General features: G+C 51.7%; 1 protein-coding gene across 4 annotated transcripts in view; it reads right to left on the bottom strand.

Annotated features, from left to right (window-relative positions):
- Positions 1-23,176, bottom strand: part of cdc42bpb (CDC42 binding protein kinase beta (DMPK-like)) — a 44,936-nt gene that overhangs the window by 2,853 nt on the left and 18,907 nt on the right. The window contains exons 4-36 of one of the 4 annotated variants that reach the window (XM_077016971.1): positions 22,522-22,617; positions 22,170-22,318; positions 20,833-20,926; positions 19,338-19,538; positions 17,203-17,451; positions 16,742-16,985; positions 16,362-16,475; positions 15,932-16,065; positions 14,646-14,888; positions 13,525-13,635; positions 12,812-13,050; positions 12,619-12,724; positions 12,383-12,507; positions 12,159-12,264; positions 8,678-8,826; positions 8,330-8,427; positions 7,978-8,057; positions 5,532-5,615; positions 5,069-5,149; positions 4,794-4,899; positions 4,485-4,621; positions 4,261-4,400; positions 4,016-4,097; positions 3,668-3,884; positions 3,420-3,482; positions 2,732-3,328; positions 2,491-2,588; positions 2,290-2,374; positions 1,584-1,704; positions 1,377-1,494; positions 736-930; positions 178-286; positions 1-30 (exon numbers count right to left, since the gene is read on the bottom strand). The exon at positions 1-30 is cut by the window's left edge and continues 41 nt beyond it. In XM_077016971.1, coding sequence (XP_076873086.1) covers positions 1-30; positions 178-286; positions 736-930; positions 1,377-1,494; positions 1,584-1,704; positions 2,290-2,374; positions 2,491-2,588; positions 2,732-3,328; positions 3,420-3,482; positions 3,668-3,884; positions 4,016-4,097; positions 4,261-4,400; positions 4,485-4,621; positions 4,794-4,899; positions 5,069-5,149; positions 5,532-5,615; positions 7,978-8,057; positions 8,330-8,427; positions 8,678-8,826; positions 12,159-12,264; positions 12,383-12,507; positions 12,619-12,724; positions 12,812-13,050; positions 13,525-13,635; positions 14,646-14,888; positions 15,932-16,065; positions 16,362-16,475; positions 16,742-16,985; positions 17,203-17,451; positions 19,338-19,538; positions 20,833-20,926; positions 22,170-22,318; positions 22,522-22,617 — 4,801 coding nt within the window. The remainder of the gene's footprint in view (positions 31-177; positions 287-735; positions 931-1,376; positions 1,495-1,583; positions 1,705-2,289; positions 2,375-2,490; positions 2,589-2,731; positions 3,329-3,419; positions 3,483-3,667; positions 3,885-4,015; positions 4,098-4,260; positions 4,401-4,484; positions 4,622-4,793; positions 4,900-5,068; positions 5,150-5,531; positions 5,616-7,977; positions 8,058-8,329; positions 8,428-8,677; positions 8,827-12,158; positions 12,265-12,382; positions 12,508-12,618; positions 12,725-12,811; positions 13,051-13,524; positions 13,636-14,645; positions 14,889-15,931; positions 16,066-16,361; positions 16,476-16,741; positions 16,986-17,202; positions 17,452-19,337; positions 19,539-20,832; positions 20,927-22,169; positions 22,319-22,521; positions 22,618-23,176) is intronic. The other 3 variants (XM_077016972.1, XM_077016973.1, XM_077016974.1) reach the window with 3 other exon arrangements.

Here is a 23,176-nt window from a genome sequence, read left to right as displayed (position 1 = left end):
ATGAGCCTGCTCCTATAAAATCACCACCCCCTACAAAGACACGTCCAGGTGACAAAGATTTAATTTTACAAAAGCAGTCTCAACACCCCAGCGACACAAAGTACTAAACACATAAACATAAGTGTGTGCGCACACGTGTGTATGAACAGGGAGGGCTGGGCCTTATGAGAGACTAACCTGAGGCAGTGCGTGTGATGTGGGTCTTACTCCTCTGATGCCGTGAAATACTAGAGAGTGGGCGTGGCCTGTCTTTAATGGGGTCGTCCTGAGAAGAGGGCATGACGCTCTGTAGTGGTGAGCACAAGCACAGGTCGTCAGACGGGCGCAGGGTGAGACGGCTCACGCTTATAGTGTACATCCGCACTACAGCGTGCGTCCCTCGCAAAACCGCTTTGAATGCATGTGCACTGAATTTGAGAAGACAGCGGTGGAAAGGGGGCAATTCTAGGGTCTGTCCTCCTATGTCTGGTCTCTATAGGGCTGTCTAAATGATAGTCCATTTATAGAATAACCTCCTTATGAACAGATCAGGAAAGGGGGGTGGGGTGGGGGGCTGGATCTGAGGTTCTTCCGTGGAAGAAAACGAGACCAAGAAGACATGCTCTGAGACGCAGACGAACCACAGCGCTCATACAAGGTGGGGGGAGAGACGGGTGAACAAGAGGGGGGAGGTAGCACAGAGAAGACTGAAGGGGCAGAGGGTGGGATGGGGCAGGGAGGGGTGTGCGAGCCTACCCTTCCGAGGGAGGAGGTGGAAGGTGAGGAGGAAGAGGAGGAGAAGTGAGGCAGGCTTTGCTGCGAGGAAGGCTCTTTCTGCAGGTAGAGCCCGGCAGAGACAGGACTCATGTGATAGACGTGCTCAAAGTTGGTCGGAGGGGAGATCAGGGCGTGGTGGCGAGAGGATGAGGGGGAGGGAGTCTCGCTCGGCTGCTGCCATGGCAACCAGACACCAGAGCGAATCCACCACCACGAGGAAGGAGAGAGAGGGAGAGGGAGGGAGGGAGAGAGAAAGAGAGAGAGAGAGGAGAGCAGTGAAACGGAGAGAAGAAAAAAGGTGTGCGGGTGGAGGAGTGGATGCTATTACAGGATGGGAGAAAAGAAGGTAGTGGAAGAAGAGGGAGGAGTGTGTGAGGGTGTTTCCTGAAGCCCTGCTGGTGTGGAAACCTCTAGCAGCCAAGAACGTAGCTACACCAGATTCAAATCTACACACCTGACTTCAAAGAACATTATTAACAATATGCTGCAGCATTAATGATGAATAACTGCACCTGCGTTGGGCCAGAGTTCAAGTACTAGAGCTCAGTTAGTTCACATTCACTGTTATAGGGCATAACTCATCTGCCAGCCCTCAAGAGCGTGAAGAGTTAAGCCTTTACCAGGGGCAGATCCATAAGCACTTGCATGCCATCCCCGGGGCCCATGTGGGCCACATGGTTGAAGTTGGTGGGGTGGGAGATCAGTTTGGACCTCATTTCTGGGTCTCTCAGCATCTCCCTGTGGAGCAAACAAAGAGACACACGCAATCATGTCACAGTGCACGGGCGGAGACGGGTGGTGCGGGCGTAGGGGACGCGGCGCCTCACCTCCGCTGCTGGAGCCGCTCCTCTTCGGGGACCTTGAAGAGGAACTTCCTCTTGCTGCGTGTCCTCACCATCAGCCTCTTGCTGTTGTCGGAGGTCTCGGGGATGGTCAGGTCACGACCTTCTGCAGCCGCGGTGGAACATGAAGACGAGAGAGCGCGAGAAGCCGTATGAGAGAGCGAACAGGGCGTGTGGGAAACGAGCCAAGGGAGCTCCCGGTGCCGGCCAGGGTCTACACACGGAGGCAGCTCACAGCCGGCACGCTGGAGACAGGGCTCGCGGCTGCTACCGCCGGCCAGCCTGGGGGATGGGGGACGCGTGATGGATGAGGTCATTCCCACACAAAAGCACCATTATCACTGAGGCGATCAACCAGGGCCATGAGAAAATGACCGACGTGCCACGGATTTGCAAAGCTGAGCGCATTCGCCAGCGATGGCATCAGCGCGAGCGGCCGAGCTCCGTTTGAACTCGCGGGAACCGCAAAGTCTGAACAGATGACCGGCCCGTCATGGCGTGGCTCTGAGCGTCTGAGCGCATGCAAAGAACGAGTGACTCAGCGCTGACGAGCGTCGGAGACGACGGGACGAGAGGGAACGAGAACGAACGGCTGAGAGGGAGTTTTGAGCGTCTGGGTGGGTGAGCGGGTGTGGTGCGGCGTGCGGGAGGCGGAGCTAATGCGGGGGCAGCTGGAGGTGACTGGCTGTACCTGCGGAGTTGCTGCTGAAGTAGATGAGGCGAGGCTGCTCGGAGCCCAGCAGGTTCAGGCTGCCCTCCACATTCAGGGGTCTGATCTACAGAGACGGCAGACACGAGCAACAACAGACTTAGGAAAGAACATTTCTAAATACAGAAAGCCTGTTGCTTACTGTGTTATATTTAGCTGTGCTTTTCCTGTCTCTCTAGTTACCTTTCTTAATGAAATGGTCTGGACCCATTCTGTGGTGTGCACATCAAACACGTCAACCCCGTAGTCGCTGTACACAGTTAGGCAAGTGGAGTTTGAGCCTGCAGGAAAGACAAACACAGCGATGAAGTGGCTGCTACCGACAATAAAACGTACTCGGACGCAGGCGCAGACACGCGGGCGCAGACACGCGGGCGCAGACACGCGGGCGCAGACACGCGGGCGCAGACACGCGGGTACGTACTGCAGGCGAGGGGCGCGGCGGGCCACATCAGCTCCTGGGTGCGTGAGCGGCGGCCCTGTGCGTCCACGTACACGCCCAGCTGGCTGAAGCACAGCAGCAGCTCGTTGGCGCCCACTTCCATGGCGTGCAGCGCGTCCAGGGGTTGCTGGGCCAGGAAGGCCAGCGAAGGGTCCCCGGGGCTCACCAGGCTGACGGGCGAGGACTCCCCCTGCAGGGCGAGCAGGGCGAAGCCCGACGGGTAGCCCACGCACAGCCGCTCGCGCACCATGCCCAGCCACTGCACCACGCCGGGGGCCTGCACCTCCCACAGCTTGCGGTAGTGCGGCCTGGCCCACGTGATCTCGTAGCAGAGCACCTGCCGCTTCACGGCGGCCAGCAGGCAGGCGGGTCCGGCCGGGCGCAGGACGCCCGTGGTCAGGGCCTGGCAGCCCCTCGTGTCCGCCAGCTTGACGTCGAAGGCGGCCTCGACGCCCTCCAGCGCCTCCCAGGGGTAGAGGTGCACGGTGCGGTTTCGGCCACACAGCAGCGCCACCATCTTCTCTTTGGGGATGAGATCGATCTGGTGGACCTTCTTGCAGTCCGCAGCGCGGACGATGACTGCGAGACAAATGGACCGGTGTTGGTGGGAGAGACGGCGGTTCATGGTCCATCATATTTCGCTAAACTGAGCAGCACGTAGGACTCTTACCATCTCTGGTGACCTCCACCACAAACAAGCCCTCCTCTGTGCCCAGCGCAATTCTCTCTCGATCTACGGGAGAAAAGGAGTATGTGTAAAGAGAGAGAAAAAAAACGAGAAAGGATCCCACTGAAAACTGCGGAAGACATTCCGACGTTTTGACAGAGGCACCAGGTTCTCGTATGTGCATGGAAAGAGACGAACAAGCAGCCCCATCTCCGAACATGTCCCAAAGCACGAAAGGGAAAATCGCTGACCGACGACGGCTGCGGAGAGCGTGTTTTTGATGGCTGGGAGGCTGCTGTCGTAGGCCTCGTGCAGCTCGTGGACCACACGGTTCTTCAGGAAGTTCTTCGCCAGGATGCTCTGCAGGCCTTCCAGGATGCCCACCCACTTCCTCTTCTCCGCCTCGCTCTCAGCCAGAATGAGCAAGGACACCGCCCGTGTGGACGAGCCCAGGGTGGACGACGTCACCTGCGCCAAAAAGGTCAGAGGTCAAGGGTCAGAGGGCAAGAATGGTGGAGAAGAAGAAGAAGAAGAAACTTAAAGGTCTACATGTGTGACCTAATGTGTGTTTGGATGGTAGAGGAAAGCAGCAGACCTACCCTGAATATACAGGGAACGTCTTTACGGGTGGCATGAATCACATCAGATGCCAGCACGGAGCTCACAGAGAACTCCTCATCTCTGAGAGGGAAAGAAAAAACAGTCAAAAAATTAAATAAAATAAATCACCAAGAACAACACAGTTTTCAGTGCGCACATGCACAGACGGAGAGTACACCATTTCCCACGTGTGTGTTTTGTTCAGCGTGATAATAAAGAGGAACGACGAGGAAGTGAAAGTGACCTGAGGTCGAGGACTTGGCTGGCCACCACACCGGGCTGAGTGGACTTCCCTTCAGGGACCTCGTACAGGAAGAGCTTGCAGTCACACACCACGGCGTACGCCCTCTGCCAGCCTTTCTTCACCCCGGTGGGCTTTGGGATCTGAGGGAGCAGCACACGATGAGGAGCACTGGAGCGAAGCAGCGCGGGGAGAAGTGAAGGGGGAGGGGCGCTCGGGACTCTTACCCTGACAAAGCCCTTGTATGCTGTGCCAATACCCCTCTGCACATCAATACCCAGCGGCCTCTTGGCCTGCTCTGGTGGGATAGGGCACACTTGAGGAGCGTTGTCCTTGCAGGACACGTGACAGATGAAGGAACAGACTGAGGAGAAAGAAAGAAACCCAAGAAACACCATCGTTAAATCAACAGACCATTCACAGACCATTAAATCAACAAGTCTTCAGGGGGTAATGAGACATGCAAGTAATGGTAGCTGGCAGTTTAACTGGTCAACAGGAAGGACCTGCTTAGACCGGCGGTGTGCGGTACTGACCCTCGCAGGCATAGCCCTGTCTGATCAGGCCCACCATCAGAGACGTGCAGTGGGTGCACTGGGGGGGACTGGAGAAGGTCTTAATGCTCAGCTGGTGAGCTTTAGGCTGTGGACACAGACACAGGGAGAAGGCCGACATGAACCTCCCAACAAGGTTAACAAACGTGGAGAACCCACAGAACCCACAGAATCTAAACTTCTCTAGGAATATTTCAGGCCAGCACTGGTCAGATGGTCAGGAGCTTTGTGAGCGTGTCCAGGAGACGGGCGTGTACCTTGGGTGCCGTGAGCAGGGAGGACTGGTAGGCTGGAGAGGGGGTGGGTGGAGGGGCCGTCTGGGGCTTCACTGGAACCTGCTGGGGGGAACCAACAGCAAACTCGCCAGGAGCACCGGACACAACGCACAGATGTGACGCTAAACACTGCTCCTTCGCACTCAAAGTATTTACTTAACGCTCTGTGGATTCTGAACGAGAACAGCCTGAACGAGAACAGCCTGAACGAGAACAGCCTGAACGAGAACAGCCTGAACAGTCTGAACGAGAACAGCCTGAACAGTCTGAACGAGAACAGTCTGAACGAGAACAGCCTGAAGAGTCTGAAGGAGAACAGTCTCGGGAACAGGCCGAACGAACCCAACAAGAGGTCCGAAGGCTCGCTATTATTAGGCGGCGGTTACTGATCCAGGAAGTGAGCGGCAGGGTGGAATGTCGGAGGAAGTATAAGGTGGACACTCACATCCTGCTCTGAAGCCACTGCAGGCGAGGATGAGGGAGGTTCTGGTTTCTGAGGCGTGGCGTCAACCTCGCTGACTGAGCTCGTCTGGAGAGGGGAGAGTAACACTTGGGTGAGAGTGCGTTTGTGAAGGAGAAACCGTATAGGCCAGTTAAACAGTGATTGTCTATTGCTGTAAAAAAAACCCTTTCATATTAAGAGCACAGTGTGGATGCAGAATTAAGCTAAGACTTAAGAAAAGCATGTTTGATGGATAAGTTCCGTCACCGGTGCATTAATCAAGACCCAGTGTAAGAAACCACCGAGACACATCACCTCTCTCCAGCAGGGGGAGCTAGTGGTTATACCAGCAAACCTTCCCAACACAAACACTCTGGCAATAACATTCTAATCACCCCGGTGGTATCAGACTGGGATGAATATGCTGAATTATGATGCAATTTGCTTCTGTCAACAACAATTTGCTTCTTTTTTGGCTCTACAATATTTTATCTGGTGCAGTCAGCATGGCCTTATCTAGCCCAAACAGTTGTGGTCTCCATCAGACAATTACCAGTGAGACTGCTATAACTGTCATTTGTAATTCAAGAGAAGTGTTCAAATTGGCTGCAACACAAACATTCCCAGCAGTGTCAACAAAGTACTCATTATACTATTACTACGTGTATTACTATACAACATCATGAGGTGATAACAATACAACAACCAGAATAACAACAACAACAACAACAACTACTACTACTACTACTACTACTACTAAAAATAAATGTACTGGTAATTATTACTGTATTAAAAGTGTCATCAATTTTGGCAAAGTATCATTTTTTGAGCACTTGATTTTATAAAAACAAAAACACTAAATAAAAAGATGGTTCTGAAATGAAGTCAAGTTTTCCCCACATAGCATGAGTCAATATGCCACCATCTTTACGGTTTGGAGCAACATGACTAAGTCATTTCCGTGTTCATTGGCTTAGTACACCTCAGCCCTGAGCATTCAGGCCATTCCACACACACTGCAATTACCTGATTTTGTTTGCCCTTTAGTTGTCTTAGTTAATAAATCATTCCATATCAAATAGGGGAGGTTTCCTCCTGAACTCTGAGACAACCTAAATCCCAGCATGAATATGCTGAACACTAATGAGGTGTGACATGACTCAGATCAGACTTTTAAGAGGTTAGAAGGCATGAGGAGGTGGTTAATGCCGTATCACCGATGCTAGTCCTTAAGCACAATCTATGCGTTGGCTAGCTAACCTTTAGCACCTAGAATTAGCTTTGAGAGGATCTGGAACTGGGCAAATTAAGGCAGGAGAACTTGGTCAGCAGACAAAAAGATGTTTCTGGGAAGATTTACTAGAGTCCTAAAAGTACCCACTATGAATCCAGAAAGATGCTTAACATCTATGACCCCCACCTCCTGATCAAATTAATTTAAAGCATTTTTAATGCACCAGAGTCTTTCAGAAAATGAAATAAAACAAACATAAAATTATGGCAAGTAAGATAAATCCAAATTAGAGCTGGGAGGCTCGCGTTGAGCTGAACTTTGCTGATGAAGAGCACTGCCCTGAGCAAGAATGTTGACATATCGCACACGTTTCGTCTGCTGACGGCTCCTCTCCCACAAGGGTTAAAGGTTACCAAGGAGCAGGACAGGGGTGACGGGGAGCTCTAAACAGCCAACTTACTTCATCCCAAAACGCTAGCAGAGAAGACGCAGATGAGGAAGAGACAGAGTCCTTTTTGTCGAGGGGGACAAAAATGAAATGACAGGTCATACAGCGTCTCCCCTGTGTACCCTGTGTAGAGTGCATGAGCGCACTGTATGTTTACACCCCTGTCATTTTTCCACGCTGACCCAGCTCTCTCGCTGGGAGATCATTAGAGCAGGCGAGGGCCTTGGATAAGAAGCATGGTTCATTTTACGGTCATAGTCTACTTCAGGTTCTCTCTTGCTGCCATACACCCTTGACCTGGTCCTTGAATACGAGCTAGGGCTCCGGTACAGGCTGCGTGTTAGTGCATGTGGCTGAGAGCTGAACGCAGCCAGCGCCTGATTCTAGCAAAGGAGAGCAGGAAGCCATTTCATCACACACAGGTCCACAAACTGCCTTTAAAACTGCACTGATGAACTGATAATGGAACACCGTAAATCCGCTCGAGTCGAGACCCAGCAGCCTCTAGTCTTTAAGCCGACACGTGTGCATGCTGTAATCGTCCCCTGATTTATATTAAGCATTCAGTTGTGTCATGGAAATTTCACGCATTCTGGAAAACACGCCATTTCCTTTTACAGAGACATGTGGTGGCTTATTAATGGTGGCAAAGCCAGGCGGGCGGAGATCTTTGTAGGGATTACATAGAGAGAGAGAGAGAGAGAGAGAAGCATGTTAAGGCTGGATGAGGCAGAAGCTTATGGAGGCGGAGCCTGAGGAGCTCTCACCCTGAACGTCAGGTCGTGAGCCAGGGGAGAGGTGTTGAAGTACTCAAAGATGGAGTCCTGGAAGTCTGGTAGTTTTAAACCTGAAATGACAAACATAAAAGGTGAAAAATGAAAGTGAAAGAATCTGAAAGTGAGATTATTCTAAAAAATCAATAGTACACGCACTGAAAATACAATATATATGTTTAATAATAAAGTCCTTAATATAAAAAGAGTTCCTTCACTGCTTAAACCTTTAAATCATCAGTAGAAGCTGTTGTTACACAGTTTGTTAAAAACTTCTTAATCTGCTCCTGGTGAAGATCATGCCGTAGAGAAAGGTTTTAGAGCAGCATCTGTCCTGCACGGTCACCTCTGTCTGGGCGTGTACGACTCTCCTCCAGATCTTTCTTCAGACCCTCTAGTTGCTCCTCCAGCTCCCGGTTCCTCGCCTCGGTGTCCTTCAGTTTGCTGCAGGAGAAACATTGATGTCCGTTACTAGTCATAACGACAAAGCACTACAACAGCAAATGATCCCTCAACTCTAGGGCAATTGTTTTAATTACCCTCCACCACATTATGATGTTTATTTTTCTGCGAGTGACCCAGGATGCAGTTCCTGTGTTCTACTTCTGTTTTCCCCATCAGCCCGTCAATGGGCTCAGCGGGGCAGTAAATCTGGGGTGGAACCTCTACTTCAGAAGCTGAAGGTCTCACCAACCTTTCGAAGGAGATGTTGGAAGCCTTGACCTTGCGCATCTCTTCCTGGACCAGCGTCTTGGCCCGGATCTCCGCCTCCAGAGCAGACTGCAGCTCTAAACGGGCGGACATGTCCAGCTTTTGACTGCGTCGCACCTTCCACAGGGGATCCTGGGGGACGAGGGACGGGGTCACATGAAGGTCACCAAACCCACATCAAGCATTTACCATCCTGCGGATCTTTGTGGATGAAGTTAACATGGTCATGTAGTCAGCTTATGTTCAGATTTCAGTATTCTGATTTACGAGTAGGAAATTTCACTGTCAAATGGTTCGTTTGAACAAAGACATAAATCTCTCTTATAGAAAGACTTTTTACAGTCCTCAAAGCACAAATAAACATGTTCTTCCAGAACATTCTGCAAGCAATGGTAACATATTGTAGTATAATACATTCCATATTCTAGTGCAGATTTTCAAAGAATTCTGGTTTTCAGAAAGCGTCATATTGAATGAAAGCACGAAGCAACATGCATGTAGAGTCAAGAGACCCAGGATTAGCTGACAACTCTACAAGTATTAAAATACACAGAGGAAGAGAGTGAGGGAAGGACAGAAAGAGGGTGAAAAAGAGAGGGAGAGGGAGAGAGAGAGACACCCTCCCCATGGTGCAAAAAGAAAAGATATGGGAAGAGGAGTGGTAATCAGAGGAGAGAGAAATTTCTTGAAGATATTGTTTGGCTGGTATGTAGGTGAGCACATTCTATTCACTGATGGAGAACAATGAAGAACTTCTGCCCCTGTCTTTAATGGCTGGGTTCTTCTGCCCCTGTCTGTAATGGCTGGGTTCTTCTGCCCCCGTCTTTAATGGCTGGGTTCTTCTGCACCCGTCTGTAATGGCTGGGTTCTTCTGCCCCTGTCTTTAATGGCTGGGTTCTTCTGCACCTGTCTTTAATGGCTGGGTTCTTCTGCCCTGTCTTTAATGGCTGGGTTCTTCTGCCCCTGTCTTTAATGGCTGGGTTCTTCTACCCCTGTCTTTAATGGCTGGGTTCTTCTGCACCTGTCTGTAATGGCTGGGTTCTTCTGCACCTGTCTGTAATGGCTGGGTTCTTCTGCACCTGTCTTTAATGGCTGGGTTCTTCTGCACCTGTCTTTAATGGCTGGGTTCTTCTGCACCTGTCTTTATTGGCTGGGTTCTTCTGCCCCTGTCTGTAATGGCTGGGTTCTTCTGCCCCTGTCTGTAATGGCTGGGTTCTTCTACCCCTGTCTGTAATGGCTGGGTTCTTCTACCCCTGTCTGTAATGGCTGGGTTCTTCTACCCCTGTCTGTAATGGCTGGGTTCTTCTACTCCTGTATGTAATGGCTGGGTTCTTCTGCACCTGTCTTTAATGGCTGGGTTCTTCTGCCCCTGTCTTTAATGGCTGGGTTCTTCTGCCCCTGTCTTTAATGGCTGGGTTCTTCTGCCCCTGTCTTTAATGGCTGGGTTCTTCTACTCCCGTCTTTAATGGCTGGGTTCTTCTACTCCCGTCTTTAATGGCTGGGTTCTTCTACTCCTGTCTGTAATGGCTGGGTTCTTCTACTCCTGTCTGTAATGGCTGGGTTCTTCTGCCCCTGTCTGTAATGGCTGGGTTCTTCTACTCCTGTCTGTAATGGCTGGGTTCTTCTGCTCCTGTCTTTAATGGCTGGGTTCTTCTACTCCTGTCTGTAATGGCTGGGTTCTTCTGCTCCTGTCTTTAATGGCTGGGTTCTTCTACTCCTGTCTTTAATGGCTGGGTTCTTCTACTCCTGTCTTTAATGGCTGGGTTCTTCTACTCCTGTCTTTAATGGCTGGGTTCTTCTGCACCTGTCTTTAATGGCTGGGTTCTTCTACTCCTGTCTTTAATGGCTGGGTTCTTCTACCCCTGTCTGTAATGGCTGGGTTCTTCTGCCCCTGTCTGTAATGGCTGGGTTCTTCTGCCCCTGTCTTTAATGGCTGGGTTCTTCTACTCCTGTCTGTAATGGCTGGGTTCTTCTACTCCTGTCTGTAATGGCTGGGTTCTTCTGCACCTGTCTTTAATGGCTGGGTTCTTCTGCACCTGTCTTTAATGGCTGGGTTATCAGTTTCACATTACAGGGATACAGGCAGGGACTTTCCCCAAACAGTCTTCCTCATCCCAGCTCATTCTGCTTCCAACCACACAATAATCTCACATTGTAGTTCTAAGACTACAGAAGGTGCACCACAATTAAAAGGTGCTGCAGGTGCTTTTCTGAAACTTAAGCACCGCGTTAAATATCAGCTGAGCCCAGATGATCTGACGTCAGCAAAAGTATGACGTTGCAGAGGATGGGTAGGACACATACTGATCCCAGAGCGTCTACAATTAGCAATGGAAAGCGGACATTCATCTGCCCCTCAGACTCCTCTGGGCAAAAAAACTAAATAATTCAGGTATAACTGGAGAACTTCAGAGGAACCTTCAGAGAAGATCGGAGAGGAAACACGGGCAGATGAATAACAATAGCCATGAGAGCAATCCTTTCCTCTTTCTGGAGCGGAAGCACATGGTCTGGATGACTGATGGTTGCACTCACCCGCTTTGAGCTCCCAGGAGCCACCACAGACTTCTGGGTGGGAGTGCTCGTTCCAGACCCGTACTGGGGTAACGGGCAAGAAAAACAGTGCTTCAAACACCTGCCACATTCTCGAAAAAGAAACGCTATGGACGTATGGCCAGACTCCTCATGAAAATGCAGCTATCCTTTGAGAATTCACTCTTTTAATAGCTTAAAACAAAGTATAATGGCCTGTTTAGGTAGTTAGGGTCAGGGATGATGTGTGTTGCACCAACACAGGCCTTATTTAGCATGTTAAGGCAGAAATGTTAAGCTAGTGAGCTAGTAATACCAAGGCACACCTTCTGGGCCTAGCTTTCTCCTGGGGGTCGGACAGATAACGGAGAGTATTTGCACGGTGCCGCCCAGTGACAGATCTGTATTTCCCATTACTTGTCCTTAACCTCGTTAGTGAAGGATGTTAAATCAAACGTGCCCTCCTTCTTCACCTACAACCGCAACATGCCAGTTCCATTCAATCAACTTCCATTAGAGCTGCTATTTTTGGGCACCGTGGAGAACATGGTTAGCCTGCACTTAATTATATTCAGTATCACACCGTTACTGTGCTATGGCTCAAAGGAGTTGAGGTGTGTGTGTGTGTGTGTGTGTGTGTGTGTGTGTGTGTGTGTGTGTGTGTGTGTGTGTGTAAGGGGGTAAAACAAGAAGAGTAAGGAAGAAAAAAACTTGGGCAGGAGGGAGGTGGTAGGAGTCATCAGAAGAACTTGTGTCCATGCAGCCCCAATGACCCTTAACCAAGTTCTGGTGCTGGTTTAGAAGGATTAGCACACAGGCTCTTCTGAAACCTAGAAGAGCCGGTGGCAGTGAGGCTGAATTTGGTGCGAGGTGAGCTGCAGAAGAGGACCAGAGTGACCCATGCATGCAGGAGGGGAGGGTGAAGCCCGTACCAAGTGTCTGGAGCCAAGGCTGGAGCTGCGGAGGGACTCCAGCTCCTCGTTCATCTTGGAGGCTAGAGCCTGCAGGTAGCCACGGGCATCCTTCTCATCGCTCACCCTGCAGACCACACACACACACACACACACACACACACTTCACCACTGCAGATGTGCTGCAGACATAACGTCCGGGCTGTGGTCAAAGTGGCCGGCTTTAGCGGGGCCAACTCGCTCACCACTGAATGATCTCTGCGATCTGGGCCTCCCAGTGGGCCACGCTCTCCTTCTTGGAGGCCAGGTCCTGCAGCTCATCCTCCAGCTGCCTGTTTTGGGCGGTCAGTTTGTCCACAAATGTGCACAGCTGAAAGGGGAAGAGATACCAGAGGTCAAAGGCGCTTGCCAGATTCCTTCGGAGACGTCTACCGCCCTCCTTCCCCCCTCCTCGGAGTCGTGGGGTGGAGATGATCCTCACCCTGTCCGTTTCTGAGGTCAGCTTGCGGTTCTCCTCGGACAGCAGGTGGCGCTCACGCTCATATTTCTCCTTAAGAGAACCCAGCGCCTCGTCCATCTCCGTTTGCCTGTGGACGGAGAGGTAGACGGGAGCGTGAGACGGGCGTTCACGTGCGCACGTGCGCGAGCAGCGGGTGCACGTGGCCTCAGCCTACCGATCCTTCTTGGCCTTCTCCAGCTTGTCCCGGAGCACGAGCACCTCCTTGTTCAGAGACAGGTGCTGGCTCTCCGAGTCATGGAGCTCCTTGCGCAGGTTCTTCAGCTCCGTGTTGTGGCAGGTCTCGCGTCTCAGGAGCTCCTCCTCGTAGAACAACATCTTCTTGTCCAGCTCAGACTTCACCTTGTTCAGCTCCTGCTGCGTCTCCACACTCGCTCCCGAGGCCCGGCCACTGCCCTGTTAGAGGGAGGAGAGAGGGAGGGAGGGAGAGAGAGAGAGAGAAAGATTAATAAGGGATGTTTAAAAAAGAAAAAGAATGAAGTGAAAACACAGAAGAGACAATCAGAGAAAATGGTAGTGTGATTCTTCGGGATCGGCAGGGCTGCACTCCATAAAACAGCTGTGCATCTCACGTCCATGCCAACAGCAAAAACAGACAACACAACAGGAACAACAGAGCTAAAAATAAGCCTGCAGGATATCCCCTTGTCTGGAGGCAAGCGCCACGAACACAGAGAAGCACAGAGACGGAGGACAGAGAAAAGGCGGAGTGAAAGGAGAGGACCAGCTGGAAGAGAGGCCAAACGGCCCCAGAGGGAAGTGGGAGAGGAGAGGAACGCTAACAGACAGGTACAGAGGGGAGGGAGGGCTGAAAAACAGGAAGGAACCGGGGAAGAACGTAGGAATACGGTTGGGGAGGCGACCTCCGACCTTGAGATTCTGCAGCTCGCTCTCCAGTTGTTTGGAGTACACTTCACTGTGCTCACGCAGCTTCCGCTCCTTTGAAGCCTCTCCGCGAGCATCTTCCAGCTGAGCTTCAAGCTACAACACACACACACACACACACACACACACACACACACACACACACACACACACACACACACACACACACACACCCCATGATTCATGTGTGTCGCTCACTCGCACAACTAGAGATAGATGTGCATTCTTTCTCTGGGTCCGTTTTCAACCGCACTCCCTAAATGACATTCTGCTGCAGAAATACGATACTTCAGGGGTTTCACCTCACATATTGATCTCATGAAGCCATATGTCCCTAGGTGCCAAAGTTCTGTCTACTTCATACCTTAGCCAAATGCATTCACCATGCAGAAAATGCTGCATTTAATCCTGTCCATAAAAAAAATAAAACATGTAACTGTGTGTGTACGCACACATTCACGTATATGAGACAGCGAGATCAAAAAAAAAAAGAAGAAAGACACCCTTTCTTTGGGGGGGAGGGAGAAGCAGGCGTGTATTAAGGGCGGAGCCTGTTGCAGTGAAGGCGGAGTGCACGGGGGCCTGGCTCTCTCCTGCAACCCAGCAGACAGTGCTGCCATCTGGCTCTGCTTAGCCATCCAGGTCCACAGAGGACCAGGAGGTCTGCGGGGAGGCCTGCAGCGAGGAGGAGGGGAGGGGAACATTCCTGTTATCACCCCTGGAGATCAGACGCCTGCTGAGATTAGGCAAGGCCCAGCTCATCTTTCTCCCTACTCTTCTGTGGAGTCGCTAAAGAACTCCAGAAATGCTGGAGTCCTCCAGGCTCTGCTGGCGGTTGGCAGCAAACGCGTCAGCCCCTGGGGCGTGACGGGGCACCGAGTGGGGTGGCAGGGCAAAACACGGGCAAGAGAAGAAGGCTGGCACAGCCAAACCAAACACGCACACCGCTCCTCAACACCCAAACGACCAAAGTGCAGTTTCACAGCATAAAAAAACATGGAAACATGACAAGAAGATTAAAACAATCTTTCTTTAAATGGGCAAGGACATCACACATCAACACCCACACCTCCCCCCCCCCCCCCCCCCCCCCCCCCCCGACCCACCTCTTTGCGGGCCTTCTCGGTCTTGCGGATGTCCTGCCGCATGGCGTCAATCTTCTGCATGACCACGTCCATCTCCTCCTCCTTGTCGCGGAGCTGGCGCGAGAGCCGTTGCTTCTGCGAGCGCAGCTCAGCCATGCGCTCGTTCAGCTCCGAGAACTCCTGCATGGCCAGACGCCGCTGCTGGTGGGCGTCTTTCAGCTCCTTGGTCTGGGACTTCAGCCGCTCCTGAGACTCTAGCAGTTGCTGGAGGCGCGGGCATGGGAGAGAGAGAGAGAGGGAGAGAGGGAGAGAGGGATGGAGAAACAGATGTGCGCGTGAGAAAAGCGAGAAAGGAAGAGCGAGAGAAGCAGCTCTGGCTGCCTCAGAGACACAACTGAAAAGGAGGCTGAGTGAGAAATAGAAATCGCCAAGAGATTTGGGACATCGCCACTAAAGAAGGACGTGCTATAGCTAATGACTCCATTAGCCAGCGCGGTGTTTCGCCGTCATAGACGAGGGGCATCAGAGTCCCTCAAAACAACAATAACAACGACAACAACGTATTTCACTGTTGATCCAGGCTCACGCAGAGCCATCTGTCAGAACTGTGCAGACAGCTACAGACCCCTTCAGTAGGAGAGCCAGAGAGAGCTCTGGGTGGGTCAGGTCTCGAGCGGGACAGCAGGACAAATCCAATTAGTGTGATGGGTAACGACAGAGAGTCCTGCCCCTGACTAAGTGAGGAATGATAGCATTAAATGTGATGAAGGGGTCCAGTGTGTATAAACACAGCGGTGGAATGAGTTGAAAGGTCAAGATCAGAGTGCGTGAGGGGATGGGGGCTCGGGGTGGAACAGAGGACGCAGGAAAGGGGCGGAGTCATGCCGTCTGAGGTCAGACTGCTGATTGGATGACGATAAGCTGTTTGGGTCACAGTGACAGAGCAGCCGAGGCCTGAAGCAGCACGGACACTCACGCTCAGCCATTGGTCTTGTTCGTTAGCCCTCTTAGCGAAGGCAGTTTATAAAATGTCATTTTTAAAACTCTGTAAAAGGTCTTTTCTCCTTTTTTTCCCTTTTGTCCCACATGTGTTATGTATTAAAAATGTTACTGCGCATTTCGCATCTGTCGACTAATGCAACTGACCTGCTCCAGATTAACCTCATGTGACATCGTCGGGACAAACATCTCCCTCCGACGTGACTCAGGAGATCGTGGCCTCCTGAACGTGCCTGGGTGGATGGGAGATGCCACCCGAGTTTGTGACTATGCACACGTAAGCACCTGCGCTCACAGCCCCACCCTACCTTATGGATGTCCTCTTTCTCCTGCCGTAGGGCTTTGACCTGCTTGTCCAGGGCCTTCAGCTTGGTGGAGGAGCTCTCGAAGTCCTGGCGCAGGCTCACCGCCTCCTCCAACTGGTGCTCCAGTCTGTCGGAGTCTGAGAGGAAGCCACGCCGAGGGAGGTGAGTAAAAACGTGACTGAACGCTCAAACATCCCCCTCCCCTCTACTCCCTATGGTTACTACCCCGGACAATGATTCAGTCATTCAATATGTCGATGAATCATTGTTGTGACTGCAACTACAGTTTCACACATCTTCCGAGCCCGTGTCTGCTTCCTTGGTGAATAACTCACACGTCAAGCTCTTTAGTCATCGTGTGTGACGGTTTACGGGCCACCTTCCCGTGTTTACCCGATGCAGGGCACGTGGAGGGCGGGTCGGACCCACTCACCTGCCAGCTTCTTCTTGAGGCGTTCGATCTCTTCGTTGAGCTTTTTGATCTCTTTGTCGCGGCCCAGAGTGCCTGCCCCGCGGCCATGCAGGGTCTGAGCGGCTTGGGTGGACTCTGGGAGAAACGACGCAGAGAATGACTACGTGCGAACAGCCCCAGGACAATAAAAATAATCCCCCCCAGTAAAAATATAGGCTATTGGATCTTCTCTTAAGCTTTCTGAAGCCACTAAAGGCTTAAACGTGACTTTAACCGGGACGATGCTAGAACTGGCCTCTCGAGATTCTCTGCAGTACTTCAGGTTAGTTGGCCCTTCCCAGGACTGAGAAATTTCGGAGCAAATATCGGAAGCCCAAATATCTAAGACAGGGCATCCCTACCCTGCAGTCTGCGACTCAGCTCCTTTTTCTCCTGCTCCAGGGACCGGATCCTCCTCTCAAAGGCCTCCAGTGGCAGACCCCCGTCCTCGTCCCGCCGGACCTCCGCCCCCGAGCCTCCGTCCGCCAGAGCGGCCAGCCGCAGGCGACCGCGGTCGGAGAAGCAGCTGTCGGTGGTGTAGGTAAAGCCTACGAAAGGGAGGTGCTGGCCGTTGAAGCCGGTGTGGGAGACGGGAGGTGCGATGTCCTGTACGGAGCAGATACACAGAGGTCAAAGGGTCATCTTGGACAAAAAAAATTTTTTTAAATCACACAAGTTGTTTTGAGCCTTGATGACGCTATGAAAGCTGTGGTGGAAAAAATGCGAACTAGCCAATTAGCGGCTTGGCTTATCGACATTTTAACGGCTTAACGATCAACGAAAGGCGAGGCGGGAGCAAGGAGAGGCAGAGAGAGAGGCTGACCGGGTTCTTCAGGACGTCGTCGTCCACATCGAAGTTGGAGGTGTCTGAGGGAGAGCTGACGTCAGGGATGTAGGGCGCCTCCGTGGAGCGGATGTTCTCCCAGTCGATGCCGGAGAAGAAGAGGTGCCTGCGGAACTCCTCGATGCCGTTCTGGCCCAGACGCCGTTCCCTGCTGCAGATGAGTCTCTGGATCAGGTCCTTGGCCTCCTCGGAGACGTCCGTGATGTGGGACGGGAACTGGAAGCGCTCCTAGGGTTAATGGAGGAGAACATCAAGTCTGCAGATCTGCTCCAGTAAAAAAGACCTACCAAACATTTACCAAAGTTGAATAAAAATTAAATCGTAAAACCAAAGAAGTAACACAATGAAGAGCAACTAGACCTACACGTGTCCTTGTGTGTTCAGGAAATAGCTGCATTTCAATCAATATGGGCATAAGCTATTTTGGGAAATTAGTAAAGACTGAATCACTGAAGGCAATTTCCGTAATAGCCTTAACCGCAGTCTGAGACGGCGCATTGCGTCATTCCCACGTAGCCGTGTGCTGATCTACACCAGGCCCACACCCTTTTAGTCCTGAGCTGATCTACACCAGGCCCACACCCATTTAGCCCTGAGCTGATCTACACCAGGCCCACACCCATTTAGCCCTGAGCTGATCTACACCAGGCCCACACCCATTTAGCCCTGAGCTGATCTACACTAGGCCCACACCCATTTAGCCCTGTGCTGATCTACACCAGGCCCACACCCATTTAGTCCTGAGCTGATCTACACCAGGCCCACACCCATGTAGCCCTGAGCTGATCTACACCAGGCCCACACCCATTTAGCCCTGAGCTGATTTACACCAGGCCCACACCCATTTAGCCCTGAGCTGATCTACACCAGGCCCACACCCATGTAGCCCTGTGCTGATCTACACCAGGCCCACACCCATGTAGCCCTGAGTTGATCTACACCAGGCTCACACCCATTTAGTCCTGAGTTGATCTACACCAGGCCCACACCCATTTAGTCCTGAGCTGATCTACACCAGGCCCACACCCATTTAGTCCTGAGCTGATCTACACCAGGCCCACACCCATGTAGTCCTGAGCTGATCTACACCAGGCCCACACCCATTTAGCCCTGAGCTGATCTACACCAGACCCACACCCATTTAGCCCTGAGCTGATCTACACCAGGCCCACACCCATTTAGTCCTGAGTTGATCTACACCAGGCCCACACCCATTTAGTCCTGAGTTGAACTACACCAGGCCCACACCCATTTAGTCCTGAGCTGATCTACACCAGGCCCACACCCATTTAGTCCTGAGCTGATCTACACCAGGCCCACACCCATTTAGTCCTGAGCTGATCTACACCAGGCCCACACCCATGTAGCCCTGAGCTGATCTACACCAGGCTCACACCCATGTAGCCCTGAGCTGATCTACACCAGGCCCACACCCATTTAGTCCTGAGCTGATCTACACCAGGCCCACACCCATGTAGCCCTGAGCTGATCTACACCAGGCCCACACCCATGTAGCCCTGAGCTGATCTACACCAGGCCAACTCCCATGTAGCCCTGAGCTGATCTACACCAGGCTCACACCCATTTAGCCCTGAGTTGATCTACACCAGGCCCACACCCATTTAGTCCTGAGCTGATCTACACCAGGCCCACACCCAAAGGCTGTGGATGCGTCTGCTGGGAAGACCAGGGTGGTGCCTGGGCCCTCGGGGGCCAGACTGCTGTAAAACACGCTAAAGTCCCAGGATCCCAGCGCTAACATATGCTGCACACACAATGAATGGACTGTAAAGCGCTGATGTTAAGTGCAAAAAAAACAATAACACTAAGACTATAATGCGTGAGTAAAATTCACATTTATGTTCCAATGACTGAAGTTTGGATTTCACTCTGACAACTGGCTTAAGTCATGGTGAGACGTTAATTTAAGCCTGAACTGCTAATCTTTAAAATATCGATGTTTACCAAAGTAAACAGTGAAAGTGCCAAACGTTCTGGCCCTTTTAGGATTAATTGAGTGAATTGAACTGGTGTGTGAGTTGTAGCCGCAGAAGGCTGCCAGGTGCCATCCCGCTCCAGCTAAAAACCCTCTCTCCATCCTCAACTGCACCCACCTCGTGGTTCATGATCTTGCCGTAGGTCTCGACCAGCGACTCGGCGTAGAAGGGCGTCTCTCCGTACAGCATCTCGTACATGCACACGCCCAGAGACCACCAGTCGCACTCAGGCCCGTACTTGCCCATGCCGTCCTCCATGGCCTGCAGGATCTCGGGGGAGATGTAGTCTGGGGTTCCCACGGCAACTGACGACTGGACCTGAACACGTGCAGGGGAGCAGAGGGGGAGCCGAATCACCCAATCAGAACGCAGACGAAAGCTAGAATCATCAACAGAGACCATTTCTGGGGCAAAGAAATTATGTCTGAGGTGATCCCTCCACTTGGGAACAGCTGGGGAAATAGCACAGGAAGCCCAAAATAATAAAATGAATAATAATGAAGGTACAAAAAAGCTGGGAAGACAGTAGGCCATAAAATACAGTAACTTGTGTCCTTGGTCAGGTAGCCCGCATTCCTCCACGCCACTAAAGCAAAAGTCTTCACCAACACAAGCAGCAGTTCTTTATAACCCACGCTCGCAGTTGCCCGGGCCTGCCAGACATGCGAATCAAAGCACTCAGAATGTCACGCTGGCCAATAACGACACGTTAGTCACATTCCCACACAAGCTCAGTGGAGCACGACGGGTTCCAGAGGGGAGGGGAGGCAGGAGCAGGTGTGCCCCACACCACCCTGGGTGGTGCTGCCTGCTCCGAACCCAGGAGGGCAGTTCAGCTCCCCGTCTGGCCCTCACGGGCCAACGTGCCATTTACAGTGAGATGGAAGAAGACCAGCTGCCTGACGGGTTCTCTCCCACTCGTGCTTTAGGAAAGGAAACGAGACCACAGGTGGAAAAGATGGCGTGGTGGCACACAGGAGCACAACTGCGACAAGCCAATCGGAGCGTGAGGAAAGGAGGAGGCGTGTGGGATGTGCAGGTTTTCCTAGAACACGAGTGATGACCATCACGCTACACGCTTTGATGAAACCTTATCTGTCACTACAGTGATAATGTACAAAAGGAAACTATGAACCTGATCCAATCAAAGTTTATGTAATCCAATCTCTCCAGTACAACCACTTTCTCAACTTCTAATCTTTGAGTGAAACAGTCAAAGCAGATATAATCCATGAATAACTTTATGAATTTACGAATTACTAAATTTATGAATTACTAAATCTTCTCACTGTGATCATTTGGAGATGTATCTTGTGGTTACGAGTGCACAATGAATGGTGTAGCTGCAAGTGGCAATCAGGATTCATGAACCCCCCCCCACCACCCCCGTCCGATGCCCCTGGGGTCAGAGCAGGGGGCCAAGACAGCTTCATCACTGTCAGGGGCAATAGTGGAAGAGGCCACGGGTGCGTCGTCCCCACTCCCACACGCACGTCACCTGCTGAATGCACAACGAAAGGCCCCTGTATGCTGCTTTACGGGAACAAAGGAGGCTACGGCATCCCCCCTGGAATACTAAGATCTGATTGGGTGCGGCGGCCGGTCGGCTCACCGTGCCATCTTGCATCATCCTCAGGCAGGAACCAAAGTCTGCGAGGCGGATGTGGCCGTTCATGTCGAGCAGCACGTTATCCGGCTTTATGTCCCTGAAAGAGAGAGACGGAGAAAAAACGTTCCACCACACTGTCCCACACGAAAAACAAACCTCACGTTTTCAGCTCCTAAATCAGTTTATGCTGTATTACGGCTGTATTACATCGTTAGGGGTGATCTAGTCATCAGGGCAGATCCATGTGATTATACGACGCCCCCTTCCCCCCAGCGACTGTATTTCCATGCCAACCTGTGCTGCTCAACAGCCTGGCATTGTTCAACACCCCCCCCATACACACACACACACACACACACACACACACACACACACACACACACACACACACACACACACACACACACACACACACACACTATGCCCTCTGTTTCAGAGTGCTGGTACCACACTGCCCACAGCAAGACTAGTGTAAAACACTGTGTCAAAATTCATGACGTACATGCATGCTCACACAAGCACCCAATCAAAACAACACACACACACACACACACACACACACACACACACACACACACACACACACACACACACACACACACACACACACACACACACACACACACACACACACACACACACACACACACACACACACACACACACACTCCAGCATCCACACCTAATCAACAAACGCATGTTAACAACCAACTATTTTGCCAGCAGGAAATCCTGTAACGGCAGTGTACAGTAAGACCTCCATGACCAGCTGTGCTCCGCCCCTCATGTAACCTGATAGCAGGAGGAGGTCACAAAGAGGCCGCGCGGGGCTGCACGCTGCTAGCGGCTCTAGGAACGGCATTAGCATAAGCAGTGTGTCAGAGGTGAGCCTGAGCAAGCAGGCAGGCCCCATCAGTGCAGGCAGGAAAATGGGGCTGAGAACAGGCCATTGCCACCAGGGGGCGCTGTCAGGAAGAGGCCTCTCAGACCCCACACACCAGCACCATCTGCGGTCATTTCGTTACTGGGTGGAGGTGTTACAGACATGCTGTGGGCAGTGGAGAAGTGTGCAGGTGCACAAATTCATTTCCACACACACACACACACACACACACACACACACACACACACACACACACACACACACACACACACACACCAGGATGCAGGACCTGACTTAAGGTCTTTGGCACAAGCAAACCGGTTTTTCAAGCAACTGATACTGATCTGCCTTTTCACAAATGTATATGCTCGTTCTCTCCTTTGTTTGCTCCCTCTTACCCTCTCACTCATGCACGCGGACACACAGACACACACACAAACACACGTGTGCTTCTCACCTGTGCACATAGTGTTGCTGGTGGATTGAGTGGATGGCCAGCACCATCTCCGCCACGTAGAACTTGGCCATGTCCTCAGGCAGCCGGTCCTCGAACTTGCTGAGGAGGGTCAGCAGATCTCCACCTACGTAGTAGTCCATCACCAGGTACTGCAGAGCACAACACACTCCAGCTCACTGCACAGGGCAACGATCTTAGCCTGGTGCATAAATCATGGCTCGTGAAGCACTACTGAGATCGGTTGAAGGTACAGGTGACAGCAAACTGGGGAAGGGAACATCTGTCCTAGAGTGACGAGCTGAATGATCACGCAAGAGGTCAAATAACTGTGAGCGTGTTTGGGGATGTTTACCAGGAAGTTGTCATCCTGAAAGGCATAATGCAGGGTGGTGATCCACTGGCAGTCTCCGTTCACCAGGACATCTCTCTCCTCTCTGAAACACGCCGTCTGGCCCAGACACAAAAGCACTGTTACTGCGGACCACAGGGCTCTCTACGCCCCCCCCCCCCCCCTCTCCACAAACCGAGTGAGTTCATCAGCTCTGATCCAAACACACTCACATTGCATCCCCGATAATCACTTATTGTAACTGTTAAATCCTGCTCATGTTTTTACATTTCTATTTAGTCTAGTGCAGTTAAACGTACTTGGCAAATTCTGTAATGAAAATTGGTGTATGGATGTAATTTTGTGCACTGCAGAACTACATAGAAGTCAAACAGCTACAGCTGATCTATTCATTAAGAGCCATTAAGTTAAATCTCAGGCACCTTCATAATGATAAAAATAAGCTCTCTGAGTTTTTTCGAATCAGCCCATTCCCATATACTCCCCTGGTGATATAATGATGAGAGGTGCTCAGGCTGGGATTACTGGCCAGCCGCACAGACAAAAGCTTCCCTGAGGTGGGGCTCAGTAAGGCCTAGGGCCACTGTCTGAGCCCACGGTACTGAAACTGGGTCAAGATGAGGTTCAGAAAAGCTAAAGGACCTCATCTCCATCACAG

This window comes from Brachyhypopomus gauderio, chromosome 9, assembly GCF_052324685.1.
Source record: "Brachyhypopomus gauderio isolate BG-103 chromosome 9, BGAUD_0.2, whole genome shotgun sequence".
Classification (NCBI taxonomy): Eukaryota; Metazoa; Chordata; class Actinopteri; order Gymnotiformes; family Hypopomidae; genus Brachyhypopomus; species Brachyhypopomus gauderio.
This window is presented reverse-complemented; position numbering and strand designations above follow the sequence as displayed.